Below are 19,072 nucleotides of genomic sequence, written 5' to 3' on the forward strand. Positions count from 1 at the left end.
CGACTGGACGTCGTTAATCCACAGTTATCCCGCGCGATCGTCTCTTTACCGCGTGATTTATATCGCGGATCTTAGCGCCACAGGTGGATTTACACTTCGCTTAGTTTATAAAACCGCTAATTCTGTTCTCCAACCACGTATCTATAAAAAAATGCCATATTCTCGAAATAGTTTTCTCAAAGTTTAATTTTTTATCAGAATTGTCTCACAAGCATTTTTTCTCTGGTTTAAAAAAAAAACACTAAATTCGTCCAACAATCTGTTCTTAAAATATCTGAAATTTCTACGTAACAATCTTATTCTTACGATGCTTTAAATTTGTCGAAACATTTGTGCAATAAAATTGAAAGTATTTAAAAATTAATTAATAATTATTAAGTATTTTTCACATCCTATTCAAGTGGCGACCAATTTTCTATTTCGTTAAAAATAACTATAAATTATGAAACTTATAATAATGAAACGTGTTTTTTTCATTTAATCTTCATGCAAATCTTCATCGTTCAAATGTCTGAAAGGCGTCCCAGTCTTTTCGTCTAGACATGATTTAGACATCCTTTGATCTGACATGCTGTCCGGGAAATTACTCCCGGTCGTCTATTTTCCGCAGTCGGGAATACTGTCGATTGCACGGGAAGCGGCGGGAGAAAAAGCTTATCTATGTGTATTAAATAGCGACCACGAGACGAGGTCATCAACCTGCTTTAACGATACTGCTTGTCGCGTGTACAATATAAGCCATGATGGTGGTAGCAAATATTTACGAACGATGTTTGTTCGCCGCTCGCGTGCGCGTGCGAGCGCGTATGCGTATACGTACGTGTTTCTACGTACATAAAATATATGTGTGCTCGTGTCGCCTACGACAAAATTATCCGACGATGACGACGACGGGGAAGAATATTAAGTTCTGTCGAAGCGGCGGAATAACCACGTCCGCGTTATTAAATATCGCGGATTATATCCGCTCGAGAAATTCGCGAAAGGCTGAAACGCGTTTCGCGCGGCGGCGTTAACTTATTCGAGGTCCGTGCGAATTATAATAATGGTCGTTTTGATGCACGCGAGTAAATAAATACCGCGGCTATCGTTTAGTCATTAATATTTCGTGCGCTGTTTATTCACAGACTTCGTCTATATACGTGATGTCGTCTATTTACTTGAAACATTATAAGTATTTTAATACATTCAACGAAACGATTTTATAAATAATCGTGAATCCTTTCATCGACTGGTTTGTTTTATATAATTAAAATATCGGCTATTTTATATTATGCCAATAACATGAAATTTGACTATCTTCCCATACAGTTGTTTACAGCGGAAATGTAATAATATATTTATTATAGAATTGTAATAATTTATGACGCGGAGTATTCGAATCTTTTTATATTAAATATTGAGTAAACTAAGAAATTCGAAACTGAAATAAACTTTTGTTCCCCAAAATTTTTTATAAACGGAGATTAATGACTTTTTTGTTTTTTTTTAGTTTTAAAAGTTTAATTTTGACATTGAATATCATATGTCATTGTGATCTGTTACATATTAATTTACAATTTCCAGATTTCTTGCACATGTGCTTAAGTAAAATTTATCTTGTTGGTTCTTTCTCTTGAATGCTCGACTGTCTACGTCGACCAGGTGTATCTTTTTGGCGGCGAGATTTTTGGCTCGTGATCAAATTGAATGTTTTGGCTAGCCGGTGGCACGGTACCGCCTTGTCTACCATGCTTACGCGCGACGGATATAAAAAAATTTCGTCGTGCACGCGCTTGCGAACAGCAGGGAAAAGTAAGGGGAACTTATTTTATCTTCGTCCATTGGGACGTGAGGGATGTGCTTATGTCAATCGAGTGCCCTGTATCAACATCTTCATAAATAATCTTTATAATCGTAGATTATAAAGATAAAGTAGACCAAGAGTTGAATCTCTACGTATTTTGATAGCCTAAATAAAGTAAAAATGATTAAAAATATTGTTTTACATTTTATATACATATATATTTTTAAAGAAATTTAGTTTTTTACCAATATATAATATATCATTGACTGATCTTTCTGACGTGCATTATTAAACGCCAATTTGACGTATATAATTGATAAAATTTTCGTATTTTTTTATATTATTTGAATTTAATTTTATATGAAGTATTATTCAGGGAAGAACTAAAAACTGAAAACTAGTTTAACATGTAGATTGTCTTAAATAATTAAAGTAAATTTTAAATTACTGACACTGTTAGTAATTTATGCTAATATCTTTTCAATATCAGAATTAGAATTTCGATTTCTAAATCTGAGTATACACTATTATCAGGAATTTATTTAAACTTGTCATACAGGAAGATATTCTAATTTTGATACAAAAATATCAATTTTCACTATTTTTATATACTCTTGGGCAGTTTGATTTAATTCTTAGTAATATCCCTTTTTGTTATCATTAATATTATTAGTATAACCTCTGAATATATTAACATATTTACATATTATATATTTTATTAGTACATTTGTATCTCAGAAATGCATTGAATGATAGAAACAGACTGATAAATATATTTGCGCTGGGAAACAAACTCATTTAACGTCGAATTTATTATTGAAAATTGGAGGCATGTTCTATTCGTGTCTGTATATGTGAACGAATCTCGAAGTCCCCAGTGACATTTACAAATTTTACGCAGCCCAGAAAAAGAATACTTGATGTTCCACGAAACACGAAATCGGATTCGATACGATTCGTGTCTGCGATAAATTTTTAGTCTGCTCTCTCTACTTTAAGATTCTTTATCCAACATCTTATACTTATTTTTATACGTACGAATCGGGTAATTAAATCTTTTCTAAGTAAATTATTGGATAAATGTAATGATTTTTCTCAGTAGATTTTTAGTAATGTATATGTATTATAAAATTTAACAAATTATATATAAGATAACTTTTTGCACGATTTCATTAATGTTATTCTTTTATACACGTTTTTCAAAGTTAAATTAGTGTTCTGGTAATTTGTTTTAATAAATTTATACTCTAAAGTTTTCGAGCCCGATATCACATATTGGGAATACATTTTCTAATGTTTATATGCTCCGAAAACTTTTTATTGGGTATATGTTTGAGGCTATGGAACTTTTGTTGGTGGAATTTTATTTTTATCCCCGAAAGTTGCCGATACAATGTTCAGCCAGTATAACTTTGCGGAGAGTGGTTTCTATCTCTCATGAACTTAAACGTCGCATAAAAAATAAAAAAGCACGTTGAAATTATTTTTGTTTGCTCTACAAATCTATTCGTGAAAACCGGAGAGTAGTGGCCTGCGAATTTCTTGTTATTCGTGATGGCACTTGCGCGCTCGCTCTGTAAATATAATTGAAGCTATTCGAGAATAGCTTCGAGAGAATCCTTAATATTCGGAATAAATCGAAAACGATGATGATTCGAGCAACGCCATCATCGAGGCAGACGAGACACTTTACACGTATGCTCCACGTGCTCCATATAGGCAAGCAAATCTAGCGAAGTGATCTTGACGTGGTACCGCCTCGATTCTATCATCTGGTGAGAGTATTTCTAAGAGAGCGAAGGGGAGACGAGAGGTTACGAGATTTTGCGCAAGGAAAAACGTGAAAGAAGAAATGAAGCGAATGATAGAAACAAAGAGAGAGGGAGAGAGGGGGGAGGGGTAGAGAGAGAGAGAGGGAGAGGGAGAGAAAAAAGTGAAAAGAAGTTATTTTGTCTTCGCGAGGAGACACGTTCGGAGTGAGCGTCTAGCTCAGCTCCCCTCCGTTTGCCTTCTCGAGACGTGCACCCTGCTCCTCGCGTTCTGCGATCTGCCACCTTGTCGTATATTTTCGTTGTCCGGATCCCCCTTTCTCTTTGTCCCGGCATCTACGAAATACGAAGGCCGATTTGTCGGAGTTTTACGTGTCAAAACGCGTTATCGTATTGGCGACGCGTCTGCGACGGCTGCTACGTCGCTTTCATACCGATTCCGCATCCTCTGCCTGCCTCTCCGTTGTCGAAGTATCGCGAGAAGGGGTGCGTCTGACGTGCCAAAAGTTTCCTCGCATACTCACGTCTGTTTCGCAAAATTTTCTATACACGAAGACTGTCGGTGGAAATACGCTTGGTCCGTTTCGCGTTTAAATTATTACGCTTGCAGAATAACGTAATTGATCATAGCGTGAGTCAGAAGGATTAAAACATTGCTCTTTCGTTTATTATAAAATTCTAATCACATTTCTTAACCGTTCGTAAAGCAAATCCACTTGCCCTATTCCTTTTATGGTGTTTAAGGGGATGCTTCGTAAGCGAATAAGGGGGAATAATTCGATCTGCGAAGGTCGGCGCGTCACGAGTCAACGAAATAGCACTGTAAAGGCGACTAACAACGTTCCACGAGCCGTCAACTCGCCACGCCGGCTCGTTGCGCTTTCACACCTGAGCCATTTCTCGCACGCGGGGCGCGCGTTTAAATAAATCATTATTTCGGTAAAGTGCCGCAATTCTGAATAAAACAGTGCGCCGCGAAGTGCCTGGTTTTAGGTCGGCTTAACGGCGCTAACGGAGCGTACGAAACGGGGACGCGCGTGAGCGCTGGTTTTCGTGGATTAATTAGCCATTCATAAGCCACCGCCGAATCCACCGGCGCCACCTCTTAGAGCATCGCATCGTCGTATATCGAACAGCAGGCTGCTGCTGTTGCACGAAAATCGAAAAAAAGCTAACGGGCTTTGCGATGAATTATTAGGTTGCACCTGGGTTTTCTCTGTGGTCGACCGGCACGGCGGTTAAGTTTTCACGACGGACAGGGATTCGCGTGTAACAAGGTTTCTCTTTCTCTTTCCTTCCTTCCTCTTTAGTCTCTCTCTTTTCCTCTCTAACACACAGCTATGAAAGCTACACAGCGGCAACGGTGGCGGCAGCGGCTGCTTTGTGTGTCCGGGACCACTTTCGGGAACGAGTCGACGAGCGAGCGAAGCCGCCCTTTGCGTCACTCGCTCTCGCGAATAGATGCGGAAAGCAACCGACGGAACATGGGGTTTGGTATTTTGTTGCCGCGGCGCTTTAATGTGGTTCCCGTAAAGGGCCGACGCTCCGACTGGAAGCAGCGGTGACGGCGACAAATATTCGTGCGACAGATATAATCGTTCACGTTGTACGACGATTTGGAGCTTCGGCCGGCTGGGATTAATTAATCCCTTCAAGTCCTCGAAACGCTGTTTATTGGAAAAAATTCTATTTTTCCTTCTGTCGAGAAAAATAATATGTATATATATCATCATTAACATATATATTATCTTTACAATATATATGAATTATGACCAAACCTGACTTGTTATAAATATTTGGATGGAAGATGTGATTTCATGTTTATTACTTTCCATATTTTTAATTTACGTGTGGTATATAATCGATATTTTCTTTCCAACATATTTTGCACGCTTGCATGTCACAAATGGAAAGAAAAATATAATAGATGTAGGTTTGAAAGACTTAGGTTAATCGCCGGTTTAGTAATGGTACACGCGCGCAATTTATAAAAGTACGACGATAAACCTTTCTAAACGAATGAAATCTTATCAGTTGCATCAGGCGCGGTTGGAAGTACATAATGACGCACAATCCTCGTTTTAATGTGTTGTTTCATTGCCATGTCGAGTTATGCCTCTAGTTCGTAGTTCATTTCTTCGCATCCGGCGATAAGTCAGTTACTTTACTGCCCGGGTATTTTTTATAACATACAATACATAGAATTATGGATGCGTGATCGCAATTAGCATTGCTAGATGAGAAAGTACGTTTGAACTGCGCCTGGGGTTGTAACATGTCACGAAGGCAATATTTACACTTTCGATACGAGCGTACTGATAAGATGGGACAGATATTAGTTATTGTCCATATGCCATTGTATCGGTTTCACAATTTTCACTTTGCATTTAATTTTCATACTGCGTAACTTATTCTGACGCTTGAAGTCCATCAATTGCAAAAACAGTATTAAAATTTTATAAATGCTTACAGGTATTTTTACTCGTTTATTGCAGATTATAAAATAATTCTGGATTTTATTAACAAATTTAAAAATACCAAAATTAATTTTGACAACAGAAATCAAAATCTGTCGGAGATTTCAAATATTGAATGACAAATGTTTCTGGATTTCACTAAAAAATGTTTCTGGATTTCACTAAAAAATGTTTCTGGATTTCACTAAAAAATTAAAAAATGTTGAAATTATTTATGTTTCTAAAGTTCAATCCGTAAAATGCTCTACTTTCTGTAGTTTGTAACTTAAAAATTATTAATATTTTGCTATTTTCGCTAAGCAATTAATTCCATTTGGCAAAGACAATATAATATTGTAAAACTCTAAAACAATACTGTAATGTAATTTTATTGCACAGTATAAGATTAATGAGAGAGCTATTATATATACTCTTATTATTACATTTTCACCTATTAATCATTTCACGTCTTAAGCAAGTTAACAATTTACCCGTTTTCACCGTTTAGATCATAATTAACATTTCACTGCAATCACGTTATGAGATGATAAATGATCGATTCTTTAAGAGATCAGAGGAAAATTTTTGTTTGCAGAAATTAGAAAACCACGCGAAGAATTCGGTGCAAGTATACGCGACAGTCGGATGGGGGCTTAATTACAATTTTCATAGAACGGTACCACCGTGTATCCGTGCGCAAAGACCATGCCCACTATATTTCCGGCGTGCAACTGGGCGCAGTTACGCGGTACGCCATAGACACAGTGGGCGGTCGCCTTCGCCGTGCAACTATTTCGTGAGTACTTTCGACCATTACCGTCCGTTTGTACTGGGGTTACCGCACGCCATCCGAGCGTTTATGCATCTACACTTGCAGGCGTAATATTTGTTAGGCGCTAGTGGGACAATATGGATACGTTTAGGTTGAGAATTCACTCACGTCCAAGAGGATATTGCGTTAACATTACAATTTACGATGCGGTGTGTATATGTATTCTACTTATTCGTGTCGTTTAAACTCCTTATTGTTTATTAAAAATCGTTAAAACAAAATAAAATGCAATAATTGCATATTTTAATAAATAGTGCAATATTACAGTATTGCAGAATCTTTTTATTAAGTGGAAATAGACATGTGAATTACGCGACAATCGTACTGTAAAGGGGGTCGGGTAAGCAGGCTGGGCAAGGACGATGCAAGCACTTCGAACCGCTCGTTTGCGACTATTCGATTACAACGGAGCTAGGCTACAAATGGGGCACCGCGGCTCAGGCGTTAAACGCTGCCTGGGCCGACTAAACCGACGATTCGCGGTTTTCCAAGCGATCTTGCACACTACACCGAGGTGAACATCGTAGTAGCACCGGAGTAACGACCGGAGAACGCGAAATACATTTGCAGGGTGAGAGAAAGAGAGGGAAAGGAAGACAGCTCCTGTTCCCGGAATGCGGAATCTTATCGCTCCAATAGCAAACCGTCTGCGGGTGACATGTTGCACTCAGCCGGCTTTGCATTTACATGCATCGGTAACAAATTACCATACCGTGCCGTACATCTTGCCACAAAGATTTTTTATTAGAAAATTGAATTATTTCATAAATTTTCGACATGTCTTTCCAGTTCTAGAATTGGCAGTTTCTCATCGCGACGTCGGTTTGATATGTTCGTGTTAACTCGTTCAACACTTTTAACAATATATCACGAAAAGTAATTTTCCATCTTTAATTGCAATGCTTATTATATATATTCTGTTTAAATATCAGATATTAATTTATTTAACAATACTTTAAATTCTACAAAATTTCAATTTTTAATTTCTCAGATGCGTCTTACAAATTGTGTTACGGTATTTTATGGTTATCGATTTTATTAATATATAATTAAATTGTAAATTACAATAAATGGTCTTGGTAGAATTAACGTGTCATACATTTTCCAAGAACTTTGCCGTCTCTAGAATTTGATTAGTATGTCACACGATGGCAATGTGTCTTCTGTTTTATAGACCATAGAGAACGCTAGCGCGTAATTTATATCTCTCTGGAACTTTATGTCGTGCGCGCTCTATTTTACTCGATGAAACAGATGTAGCGAAAACGTAAGCGAATTCGCGATTCTCCCTTCGTTGCAGATGAGCATGCGCGCGAACGTAGCTGTGCACGTAGAAAATGTATCATACCGAGACATTATGTGCCGTGAGAAGTTTCGGAATAACATTAGAAAATTTTAGTCGCCCGCGTAACTTTCTACAAAGTTACGTTCGCGCACGGCGGGAATGTAGCCGGTAGGATTGCACGCTCAATCTTCCCTCATACACTTTTATTCGATCAGCACGACCGCAGCTTAATCTTCTCAAGAGTTTTCTCGCGCTGAAAACGGAAAGCACAAGTAACGACGGGACATACATTACGAACCATCGTCGTCCCGCACTACATTGTACTTCGCGGGAAATATTTCACATCCGCCGTATATTATCGCTACATCGTCCCTATCACCGCCGTAGAAATAATATCATAAATCCTACGATTCGAGGGAATTCACCGCGGAATTCTACACGTTCCGTTCGAATCTTCTAAAAATAACTATTCTGCTTTTGTAAGTTTGTATCATTATCTAGATTCGGTCTCTCGTTGATATTAATCTGCAATCTTTTCTTCTTTGTAGAATAGAATAAATTACACCGTGCGTGATAATGAGAGGGATAAGATTTAACTGTTTAACTGTTAATATATCGTGTATCGAGAAAAATATTATTTGTGAGAGAAACATGAAATCAAATTTCTGTTCTAATTCCGAAAGTTCTGATTGTTGAATGGAGAAAAGTTTAATTTCGTAATTAAATCTCGTTAAAGTTCCGTTTATTTTTCGGTTGTGTATCTCGCTTGCTTTACATCATCATCACGAAAACGAACGACGCGGACCGATGGACGCGTGCATTATTATACACCGTTGCCTTAATGCACTACGATACACAACGTCACCCGCGTGCTTCTTTATGCGCTGCCCACGGGGAGGAAAGCCGCGCGAAGTTTCATCACGAAGTGTCGCGCGAGCCAGGTTGCCGGGCATTTTCGCATAAAAGCTTCGCGCTTCCCGTTAAAATAATGAGCACCTCAAAAAAGATAACGCTTCTACGCTGCTTCCGCCGCGCTGCCGGCACCAGAGCGCCCATGTAGCGACTGCTTGCAACCGTATCGTACCACTCTGCAGCTGCTACGCTTTGTGCGCGATCTTTTGTACGCGCGTGTGGTGTACGCGCTTCACCCATCCCCGTCATATATGGGCCAGGGTTAGAGAGCTTTTTGAAAGATAAAAGAGAAAAACTCTTTTGTCGACAGATCGGCCGCTTCAACAGCGATATTAAAGCGTTTATTTTTTGTTGCGACCAGTACAGGCATGAAAATAGCATAAAGTCACTAGTGAATGATCGCTTAATTAATAAATTCGAGCATTCGTAAATTTTGTTGAATGAAAATATTTTTGTCGTATACAAACTATTCTGGTATATGCTTAAATGATGAAATTATTTAAATTTTTAACAATCGGCGAATAATTGTTTCCATTTGTGACTGCACAATTGGAAATTGATAATTGAGAGTATAATTATATTATTTCGCTATATAATTATATACTTTTTCTCTTATCGTTTTTTTTAAATTAAAAGTTATTTTTTTATATTTATTATGTAAAATAAGAAATCAAGCGCAATTCTCTTAACAATTTTTTGCACGTTTTCGTATCTTCCGATGGCATCATTGGATTTATTGTCGCGCCTGCACATCCGATCTCAGTACGTTTGGCCGAATTACTATTGGTGATCCGTTTTAAATCTGTCTCTCGACAACTACAAACGTGACGGGTGATTTGATGCACCCCAACAACAGTGCTGTCGTAGCGATTTTGCATAGTGTGTACATACATATATGCAATATATGCATATATGCGAGCCATGTCACTGAATATGCGGATTATATGCATGTGTTCTCTTCATTTTTCTTTTTAAGTAACAGTTTTTAGTAAAAGTAAGTAATGATTTTTAAAATTTCAATAGCTATTAAATTGCTTTCAAAATTTTCACCAGAATCGTATTTAATTGGGTTATGTGTTTTCATTAATTATTTTATTTATATTTAATACATAACCGCATGCTCTTGGCTTGCTTTCACTAATTGGCGTGATTTGAGATATGAAGTTAGCCCCACACTTTAATAAAATTAAAATAATCAAAATTGTACTGCATTGTACTAGTTTTGTACCAAATTGTACCGTAGTTAATTTTTTGAAATCATGCGCGGATTTCCAAAAAATCAAAATTTTTGAATTTTTTGAGTAGCCCCACACTTTTCAAAAAATGATTTTTTCTCGACTGTACTACATTGTACTAGTTGTACCGAACATTGTACCGTTTGAAAAAAATTCCTAACAAATTTGGATTTTGAGAAAAACGAGAAAATCGAAAAATTTTGGACATTACGTAATTACAGCAAATCGGCTATTTTTTAAGATATCGAAACGCGGCCAACGGGGTTCGAAAGAGAATCGTTTGTACTGGTTTGTACCGCTTTGAATTTCGTTTGCACCTTAACCGGACCGGAAGTACCGAATTTTGAAATTTTTAATGATACGTAAATACGGTAACTTGGCTGTTTTTTAAGATATCGAAACGCGGCCAACGGGGTTCGAAAGAGAATCGTTTGTACCGGTTTGTACCGCTTTGAATTTTGTTTGCACCTCAACCGGACCGGAAGTACCGAATTTTGAAATTTTTAACAATACGTAAATACGGTAACTCGGCTGTTTTTCAAAAAATTAACTACGGTACAATTTGGTACAAAACTAGTACAATGCAGTACAATTTCGATTATTTTAATTTTATTAAAGTGTGGGGCTAACTTCATACACATTGATTTGAGGGAGCGCATTTTTTTTTTAAATCTCTACATCGTTCAGAAAGTAAACTATTAAATCTTTCGAGCGTTAACGCTAACTCTAACGACACGTACGACATAATTGCCGCGGTGACAGTTACACAGCATCCTTAATAACCCACGAAAACCAAGAAAAAGGAGGTACACAATGAGAGATGACTGCCGTGGCGGCTGTTCGTTGGGCATAGAGTCGTGGTATGCAGAGGGGTTGCCTCGTCGTCACGGCACATATTTTATACGGCAATTTGGCCGTAAGTGGTAAGAACGTAAAGTTAACAAGTCGCGGGGGTTGGCTAACAGAAACAAACGAGAAACCGGGACTCTCGGCACAGGTGGTGGCGGTGGTGGCGGCACGATGGTGGTGTTGCATCGCGCTGGGTCGAGAAGAGTGGAAGTTGCCTTCGGGGGGTGAGATTTACGAGCGTCGCCGGCCGGTGCGAAAAAGTTTACATTTGCTTGTGTCCCAGTCTCTCTCTCTCCCTCTTTCTCTCTCTCTCTCTCTCTGTACGGCTCGCCGGAAGTAGCCGAGGGGATTGACGGCGTTGCGCGATAAAACACAGTCGCGATAAACTAGATGTTGCGGATTCGCAATACAAGCTTTATGTTTAAGCGTGTCGTGTTTCGATTGAGTCGTGTATTCCTTTGCTTATCTATTCGAATGTGACTTAAGGTGATTTATTATATAGTTATAATAAAATAAAAGATTCAAAGTATTCAGGGATAAAAAAAGTTTGCATAAATTGCACGAAAGGATTTATTTAGTAAGCAATGAAAAATAAAGCGGATAGATTAATTTCCCGAAGTAGAAATAGATGACAATGTTTTAATATTCAAATTATAATTTTGAATGATTTTTGAATGATTTTGAATGATTTTGAATGATTTTTGCTTTTAAACTTTTAATTTAAAGCTTGGTGTTAACGAAATACTTAATGCGTTAAAAATTGAGAAATATACAACAAAATTGTAGCAAACAATATTTCATATTATTCTAAATATTTTTATTGATTATTTATCTTCTATTTTTCTTGAGCAAGAGTTAGTTTGCGTAGCCAACAAATTATAATACATTTTATATTTTCTATTTCTGTACGATTTTCTGTATTCGAAGATGCGACTGCACGAGTTGAGGCAACACAGCTTGCATAGAGCCACAAAAAAGAATATAATGTGTATCTCGTTTGCCTTTAGTTGACCCGGTTTCGCGGTTTAATGCCGTAAAAAACCCGATGAGCTCGCCGAATGCATCATCGCCGCAGTTGAAATTTCTGACAAATCGACACCTCTGTGTGCGTTGCGTAACGAGCACGACCGGACGCGAGTGTTGTGTCCGGCTGAAAAGTCTAGCCGGGGAACATTTCGCGAGCAAACTTTTTTAATTAAATGGATACTCGACTACGTGGCGGTGCCGATCAATTTGATACACGCGACGGGAGGGGTGACGGTCGTCAAGAAATTTAATTTTCGGAAGCACTGGTCATGAACGAAAAAAGCGACGGCGGCAATAAGGTTCCGATCGTTTCAGAAAATTCGCATCGAGGCACAATCCGAACGTTTTGCGCACGTTGGGCCGGCCGTAATATTGAAGTCGACAATCGCCTTAAGGCGGTCTTTAATTTTAAAGGGTAAAATTGCGTATTTCGAGTTCGCTGCGCTCGAACACTTCGTTGCGAGATTGCGCTTAAAATTGCTGAGAAAATATCGGTGTATATGTGAGAAATATAACTGTAGAAGATATTAACCATCTCCTGACGCTAACAAAAAAAAAAAAGGAAGAAGCATTAGCTATAGACTTTATAACAATGAAAGCGCGAAAGGTAGAAAAGTAAGCAACGAATGAAATGACCGAGATAAAAATAAAACAGACATCTTATAAGTAATAAAAGCACAGATTAAAAGGAAGATAAATAGAAACAACATAGAATCGGTGAACCACAAGAGAATTTAGGAAAATGCGAACGGAGATATTCTATCGAACGGTGCAGCGAATGGAGAAAAGAGGGAGGTGAAGACGGGAGTCGAGAGGGATACTTGAGAGAAGAATGGAGGCAAGAACGATGGAAAGAGGAGTCTATAGGAAGTATCTATTCTTCAGAGAGTATTGCGTATATAGGAGACGAGGGAAGGGAGGGAATAAGGAACGTCTAGGTGGAAATAGAAAGAAGTGTCCAGGAGAAACGAGGAGATCGCTCTCCGATGTGTACCGAAAAAAAATAGTGGAGGGAGGGGGGGGTTGAGTTAGATCTCGCGCTTCCTGTCGACTATCGAACCTCCGGAGCAATAGACAGCAAACATTTCGTGAAACCTCATCTAACCTCGCGGTTGCCGATAGCCGTTAACTCATTGGTGGGGGCACAAAGAGGAGTAACAAGAAACGCAAGCTCGATTTCTCGTGCTCTTCCGAGTAGAGACGTCGGTGTGAGCAAAACGTTTTCTCGTCGTTTGCACTTTCTCTGTCTCTTTACAGGATGTTTCAGAATAAACAGATCTAACTTTAATGGTGAATTTCTGGATGAATTTAAAATCGTTCTCTTTTTATCAAAAATATCATTATTATTTGTTGCCAAATTTTTAATATCCCTATAGTTAAATATAAAATTGAAAAATTAATTTCCGTTAAATATAAAAAATTGTGCATATAAATAACTCGAGAACAAAAAGCTTTCTGTTTTCGATATGTGTATTCATATATTCATAAATTATTGATGCGTTGAAAATTTTATTGAAAAATAAACTTCAGATTGCTGAAAAAATCTATAATCATAATTTAATAACTGTAGAATTTTCTCTTTTGAAATAATCAACTTATCCTGAGAAATCCTGTACATCTATTTCTATCTCTATTGTAGCATCAAGCAACTATACATTCGCTTTTCAAGTTGAAGCTGCAATCTCGACTTCTCGATAATTACGAGAACCTACGGTTTTCCGATTTCTCGATAAAGTCGGGCTTTGCAGTCTCTCGAGAAAGAGAAAGAAAGACGATTCCTGATCGCTTTAAGTTAAGAAGTGTATACAGAGTATATGTAGGTTTAGATTAGCAGTGTTACTATTCCTCGTGCGAATAAACACAAATAAAGTTAAATGAAATAAAACGTACTATTGTTGAACGCAATGACTATTGGCTATTTGACATCGTAAGCATTCAATTGAGGAATGATCATGCAAAGCTGATTAAATCCAGTGAGATAAATTTTGTGTGGTAAATTTATAAAATGCGTTGCGTTTAAAATATGAACATGTTTCGTTTGAATTGATGGATTTTTGTATACATATTTTTACAGGATATTACTTAATTTTAAGAGCAATAAGAGGATTTATTTCGCCATTATACTATTTATATCTGTGAATATATAAAATTTGCAATCTGTGCCATATAACATTTCGATTTTCCTTTTTCATTTTACTTTAAAAAATACATTTAAATTATTATATACTTTTTCCAAAGGGTTTTTTTGTAGTTATAATAATTTTTTTATATAATTTTTTTTTTAAATAACAACAAATTTATTATATATTAATAAAAAAAGTTTAGTTCTATTATTTAAAAATTTTATAAAATTTTTATAAAATTAGCTCTATTATTAATAAATTGATAAATTTTATATTATTTTATACAAACATTTAATGATTCAAATTTAATGACTGAAAGGCAATATTTATACTTCATATTTTATTTTTTTCCTCCTAAAATATGATTATAATCAGAAACTTGTGATTATTTTTAATGAAGTACTTCACAGTAATATATTTTAATAATAGTTTGTTTTTGAGAGATATCGGCGGCATAATAAATAAGCGAATAGCAAAGTTAATTATGTGAAATTTATATAACATGACAAATAATGATAATTTGCTTACCTGCATGCCGGTTCACCGACGGTCTCGAAAAATAGACAGGTACCACCGTTCATGCAAAAGTCTCCTGCTATTGGACAGGGCTGCTCCTGCCGTATCCATGTTGTCGCTACAATGAAAAAAGTATAACGTTATTATCATATATCTACAATATCCTCGTTATGAAAGACATGCTGCATGAATCATTGCGAAGAATTTCGCGGCTTTATACCAGTTTTGGAAACGCAGTGAGTCTTTCGATTATTATTACTGTCATTATTAAAAAATGTGTAGATTTAGAAAATGCAATTTAAAAAAATTAATATTATATTATCACATGAAAAGTATATGCAAATTATGCGATGAGCACAAAGCGTAAAAAATTCTTTGCGAATGCAGTTGACTATTTTGCAAACCGAAGTTTGCAGACGCGCGATGCATTTTACATCGTTCGTCCGGTGGCTTATCAGACGTAAAAATTTTAAAAGTTACCAGCGCGTTGTATGTGTCAGCGCGACGTTCGCAACTGGCGAAAAACCGCGTTGCGCGTTTTGCCGTTCGAAGCTGCGGTGAAAATTTTCATTCGTTCTCCGGCTGTTACGTCGCATCTCATAATGCGCATTAGCATGATAAAACGAAGTAAGCCGCGGCAAGATGGAAATTGTACGCGGGTCGCAGATAAAAAATACGCGGATTAAATGCAATAGCACATTTAATAAAACTGGAATACGCATCATCGCTACGCGTAATTAATTATTGTGGACTGTTATCTGTCCGATGTACAGTTTTAATGTTCAAAAATTTTCGCGTTTCGCGTCGCATACACTTGGCTCGTCCGGTCGCATACCGATTTAATTATTAATTTAATTGCAACAAACATTAATTAAAATATCGTTAAACTGCATTTACTGCAGGACAACATGATGCATTTTCGAGGGGGTAGCACATAATATGAGGTTATTCCCTGTAATTGCGTAAAATTTTGTAAAATCATTCGACGCGTGTTACGCAAAATAATAGCAACGTATTGGGGAAACGTTGTGTAATGTAGTTTACTCATTACCGTTCACATACGGTCATTTACATTATCGCCACGTTGCATTACCAACGCTTGAATCACAATGTGATCGCAATTAGGTAGAGATTCTTTATCTACCATCTTTATCTTAAACATTTTGCATTTTTACTCATTTCTCTTTGGATGTAATAGTTAAAAGCAAAATTATTGAATAAAGCGGAGAAAGGTGTTCGTTTTAAATATGCATTTGTATTTGAATTTATTTTAAATAAAAATAACAATAAATGACACCCATTGGAGACATCCGCGTAGTTAATCTGTTATGTGGCATGTATCAAGCTTATCCACAGCGACGTGCGAACGCGAATAAAAGAATTGCATCTGCTTCGGAAGTGCAAGCTGTCGACACAATCGATATATCCCATCTCCTGTCCACCGCGCCACGCCGTGTTGTTGCTTTCGTCAGCACTCTCGCCAAGCGCACTACTCGCTCACGCGAATAAAACGCGCGCTAAAATTTTGCCTCTCATAGGAAAAACGATATTCATAATATTCAAATGCCTCGAGATGCCTCTGTGCAGTTTCATTTCGATTGGACGTGTCTTCTCGCGAAATTAGTCTTTACTATGCAAATGCAGCAGTTGCGAAGAACGAAAACGGTCGGTTTGTGAAGATGTTAAAACATCGTTTGCACGCTCAAAACTTTTCCCGACCTTTGACCACGGTTGCTCCCCTTTTCTCTTTTCCTGTTGCAAAACCGCAGCGTCGGCAACGATCGCTAGACGATGCTGACACGTCATAGCTGCCATCGAATGATCGCTTGAAAACGGAAGATAAGTTTATTACTCAAAAAGATGGCCTGGCTGGAGATCATATACTTGGAACTGATTTGTTGCATTGAATAAAAACAGAGAGCTTTTGTGCATACAAATATTTACAATCTAGATTTATTATTAGATAAAAATCTATCATAAAAAATTTTTTCTCGAAAAATTGAAAATGCAAATTAATATTATTTATATTAAGCGTACTATCGTTCTGTAAGAATTTTATGCCATCGATAGCGTGAAATCTCACAGCTTAATTATGCCGCCAAAAAATATTGCGATGTCACACTTAGCCTGCTACAATTAACCCAATTGGCACCATGCGCAAAAAGTGCATTTTACAAAATTGGTTTCAACCGTCGGGAGCACTACGAAAAAAGCTTCCGCTCGGATTTCCGGAAGTTCAGTCGGCAAAAGTTTGCCCGGTGGTGACCTCAAATGTGCACGTGGAAAGGTATATCCGCTAATTGCAAAAAATCTCCGTCTGCTCGACGAACATATCATATTAAAAACCGCGGGGTAAAACTAAAAAACTGTCTTTGATGGGAATAGAGATGAACGTTAATGCCGTACGTGGAGAGCCTGGTCGTGCGTGAGGCTTTCGCCAAACGTAACGACGAGCTTTCGAAAGCGCCATTATTACAGCCGGATTAGTAGTCCGCCGCCATTCGGTCGGTCCGGTATTATCGTGCTTGTAACTGAAATTTTACTCGAGAGCTTCAGAAAGCATTGCACTAACACTCCTCGATTCTTTCCCGTTGTCCGAGCCTCATCTCTTTTTCGCGCGCGCGTTTCTTCTCGTTAACTCGTTAACGAGTAGAAGACATTTCACAGTGAAAGCTCTTACCGGCTGCCTGGCCAGCTGGTGCACGCGGAAAAGCGTTCTGTTAGGCAAAATTTCAATTTTCTCATCGCCGATATGCCAGCGAAAATGCGCTGCCGTGCATTTGCGCGGGCCAATGTGCAGCTTTACGCAACTCTTCGTGACGGCTTTGGCTCCTCCTTATAATCTTTTGTTGTAATAATATTCACTAATTCCGAATTATGAGAAGAGATGATTATGCTGCTCTTTGTCTCATATTATAATGGGAAATGAGTATTAAGGAAGGCAAATTTTTCGAACAATTTGAGCGAAAATTAGTTTTAAAAATATTTCTATGCAAATCCCTAATAATATCTGGCTGTGAGACAACGTTATTGCTTTTTTGTGTTAAAAAAAAATCTTAAAATTGAAAGTCCTAAAATTTTCAGTAAGTTTCCAAGGTTTCACCTACAAAAATAAATTTACAGCACTTGGAAATTAATCGATCACATACGTGAAACTGTTTGGTGTTAATCAGTAACCGCTTCATGTTAACGTTCAAGCAATTGGGTATCAGGTGCTTTCGCTAATGCGTCTTCACCTCGTAGCAGACTATAGTACAATATCAGCAAAGTGCTTGCGTGCAAAACTAGTATATTCATCACCGTCACCGGTACTGAACGTGTTAACCCTTATCTATGCAATGCGAGTTTGTTGAACTTCTAAAAATTAAACTGAAACCTCCTTCCGAAATAAATTTCTAAACTTGCCAAATTTTTCATTGTACAATCTTTAATTTTATAAAGACAAATTCACATAAGTTTTGATATTCTTATTGTATAAAATATTTATCGTTGGTATATAATATCGATATTGTTACAAAAGTAGTATAAGATAGCTTTTCTTTAAAAACTTATGATATTAGTTTATATTTGGAAAATATATCACGGTAGATAAAAATATAAAAGTAGATTAAAAAAAATTAATTTTAATTGAACGATTGAAGTCTTTGGCAGCCGCGACGAAATGTGTGGAATATAAATGAGGTGGAAAATGCTTCTTGCGATTAATTGCATGCATGTTTTGTTATATTTATTTCGATTATGCCGCGTCCGCCTGCCGGTGGAAGCGTGTTAACCGCGCGTAAATAAATGATGCCGGAAAATTGAATCGGCGCCTGAGTTCGGCGGGCCGGTATTCCGCCGTGGCTATTCTCGGGTTCTCTTTCGAGACTGCATCGAGGCGCCGGTTCAATTTCCTAACGTCATTAGTCATCGCGGCGAATTCGCGCTATCGTGCATTACCGCGACATGATCGTGTATTACCTGCGCCGAGTTTCGGCTTGTCGCGAGTTCGCGCGCGGAAATAAAACGTCATGACCTGCACACGATGACGCGCGCAAAAGCCGTTTGTAATTCGTTGCGACGCGGCCCGTTACATTGCGCGGAATTAGTTTGTAAAGACGCGATTTACAAGAACGCCGACAACGACGGACGATAGGGGAGATTTATGCCTGCGGAAAGAGGGGACGCGCGGCATCGAACGCGGCCGTTGGTATCGATTCGAGGCGATAACATGCAGCTATTTGAATTCGCTTCAGCTCGCGCGACACGGCTTGAAATTCAATGAAAATTCGCCGGCAATAAAA

The 19,072-nt window shown here is 37.7% G+C and overlaps 1 protein-coding gene and 1 long non-coding RNA gene across 3 annotated transcripts in view; one reads left to right on the forward strand and one right to left on the reverse strand.

Moving 5' to 3' along the window:
* LOC105668497 (uncharacterized) overlaps positions 1 to 19,072 on the forward strand; it is a 238,541-nt gene that overhangs the window by 52,559 nt on the left and 166,910 nt on the right. The gene's annotated exons all lie outside the window — the stretch shown is intronic.
* The window catches only part of vn (membrane-bound neuregulin protein vein), a 309,296-nt gene that overhangs the window by 51,343 nt on the left and 238,881 nt on the right, over positions 1 to 19,072 (reverse strand). For both annotated transcript variants that reach the window (XR_001100113.2, XM_012360915.2), the window contains exon 4: positions 14,802 to 14,907. Coding sequence is in view for 1 of the 2 variants with exons in the window: in XM_012360915.2 (XP_012216338.1) it covers positions 14,802 to 14,907 (106 nt within the window). In the remaining variant the exon portion in view is untranslated. The remainder of the gene's footprint in view (positions 1 to 14,801; positions 14,908 to 19,072) is intronic.

This window comes from Linepithema humile, chromosome 7 (assembly GCF_040581485.1).
Source record: "Linepithema humile isolate Giens D197 chromosome 7, Lhum_UNIL_v1.0, whole genome shotgun sequence".
Lineage (NCBI taxonomy): Eukaryota > Metazoa > Arthropoda > Insecta > Hymenoptera > Formicidae > Linepithema > Linepithema humile.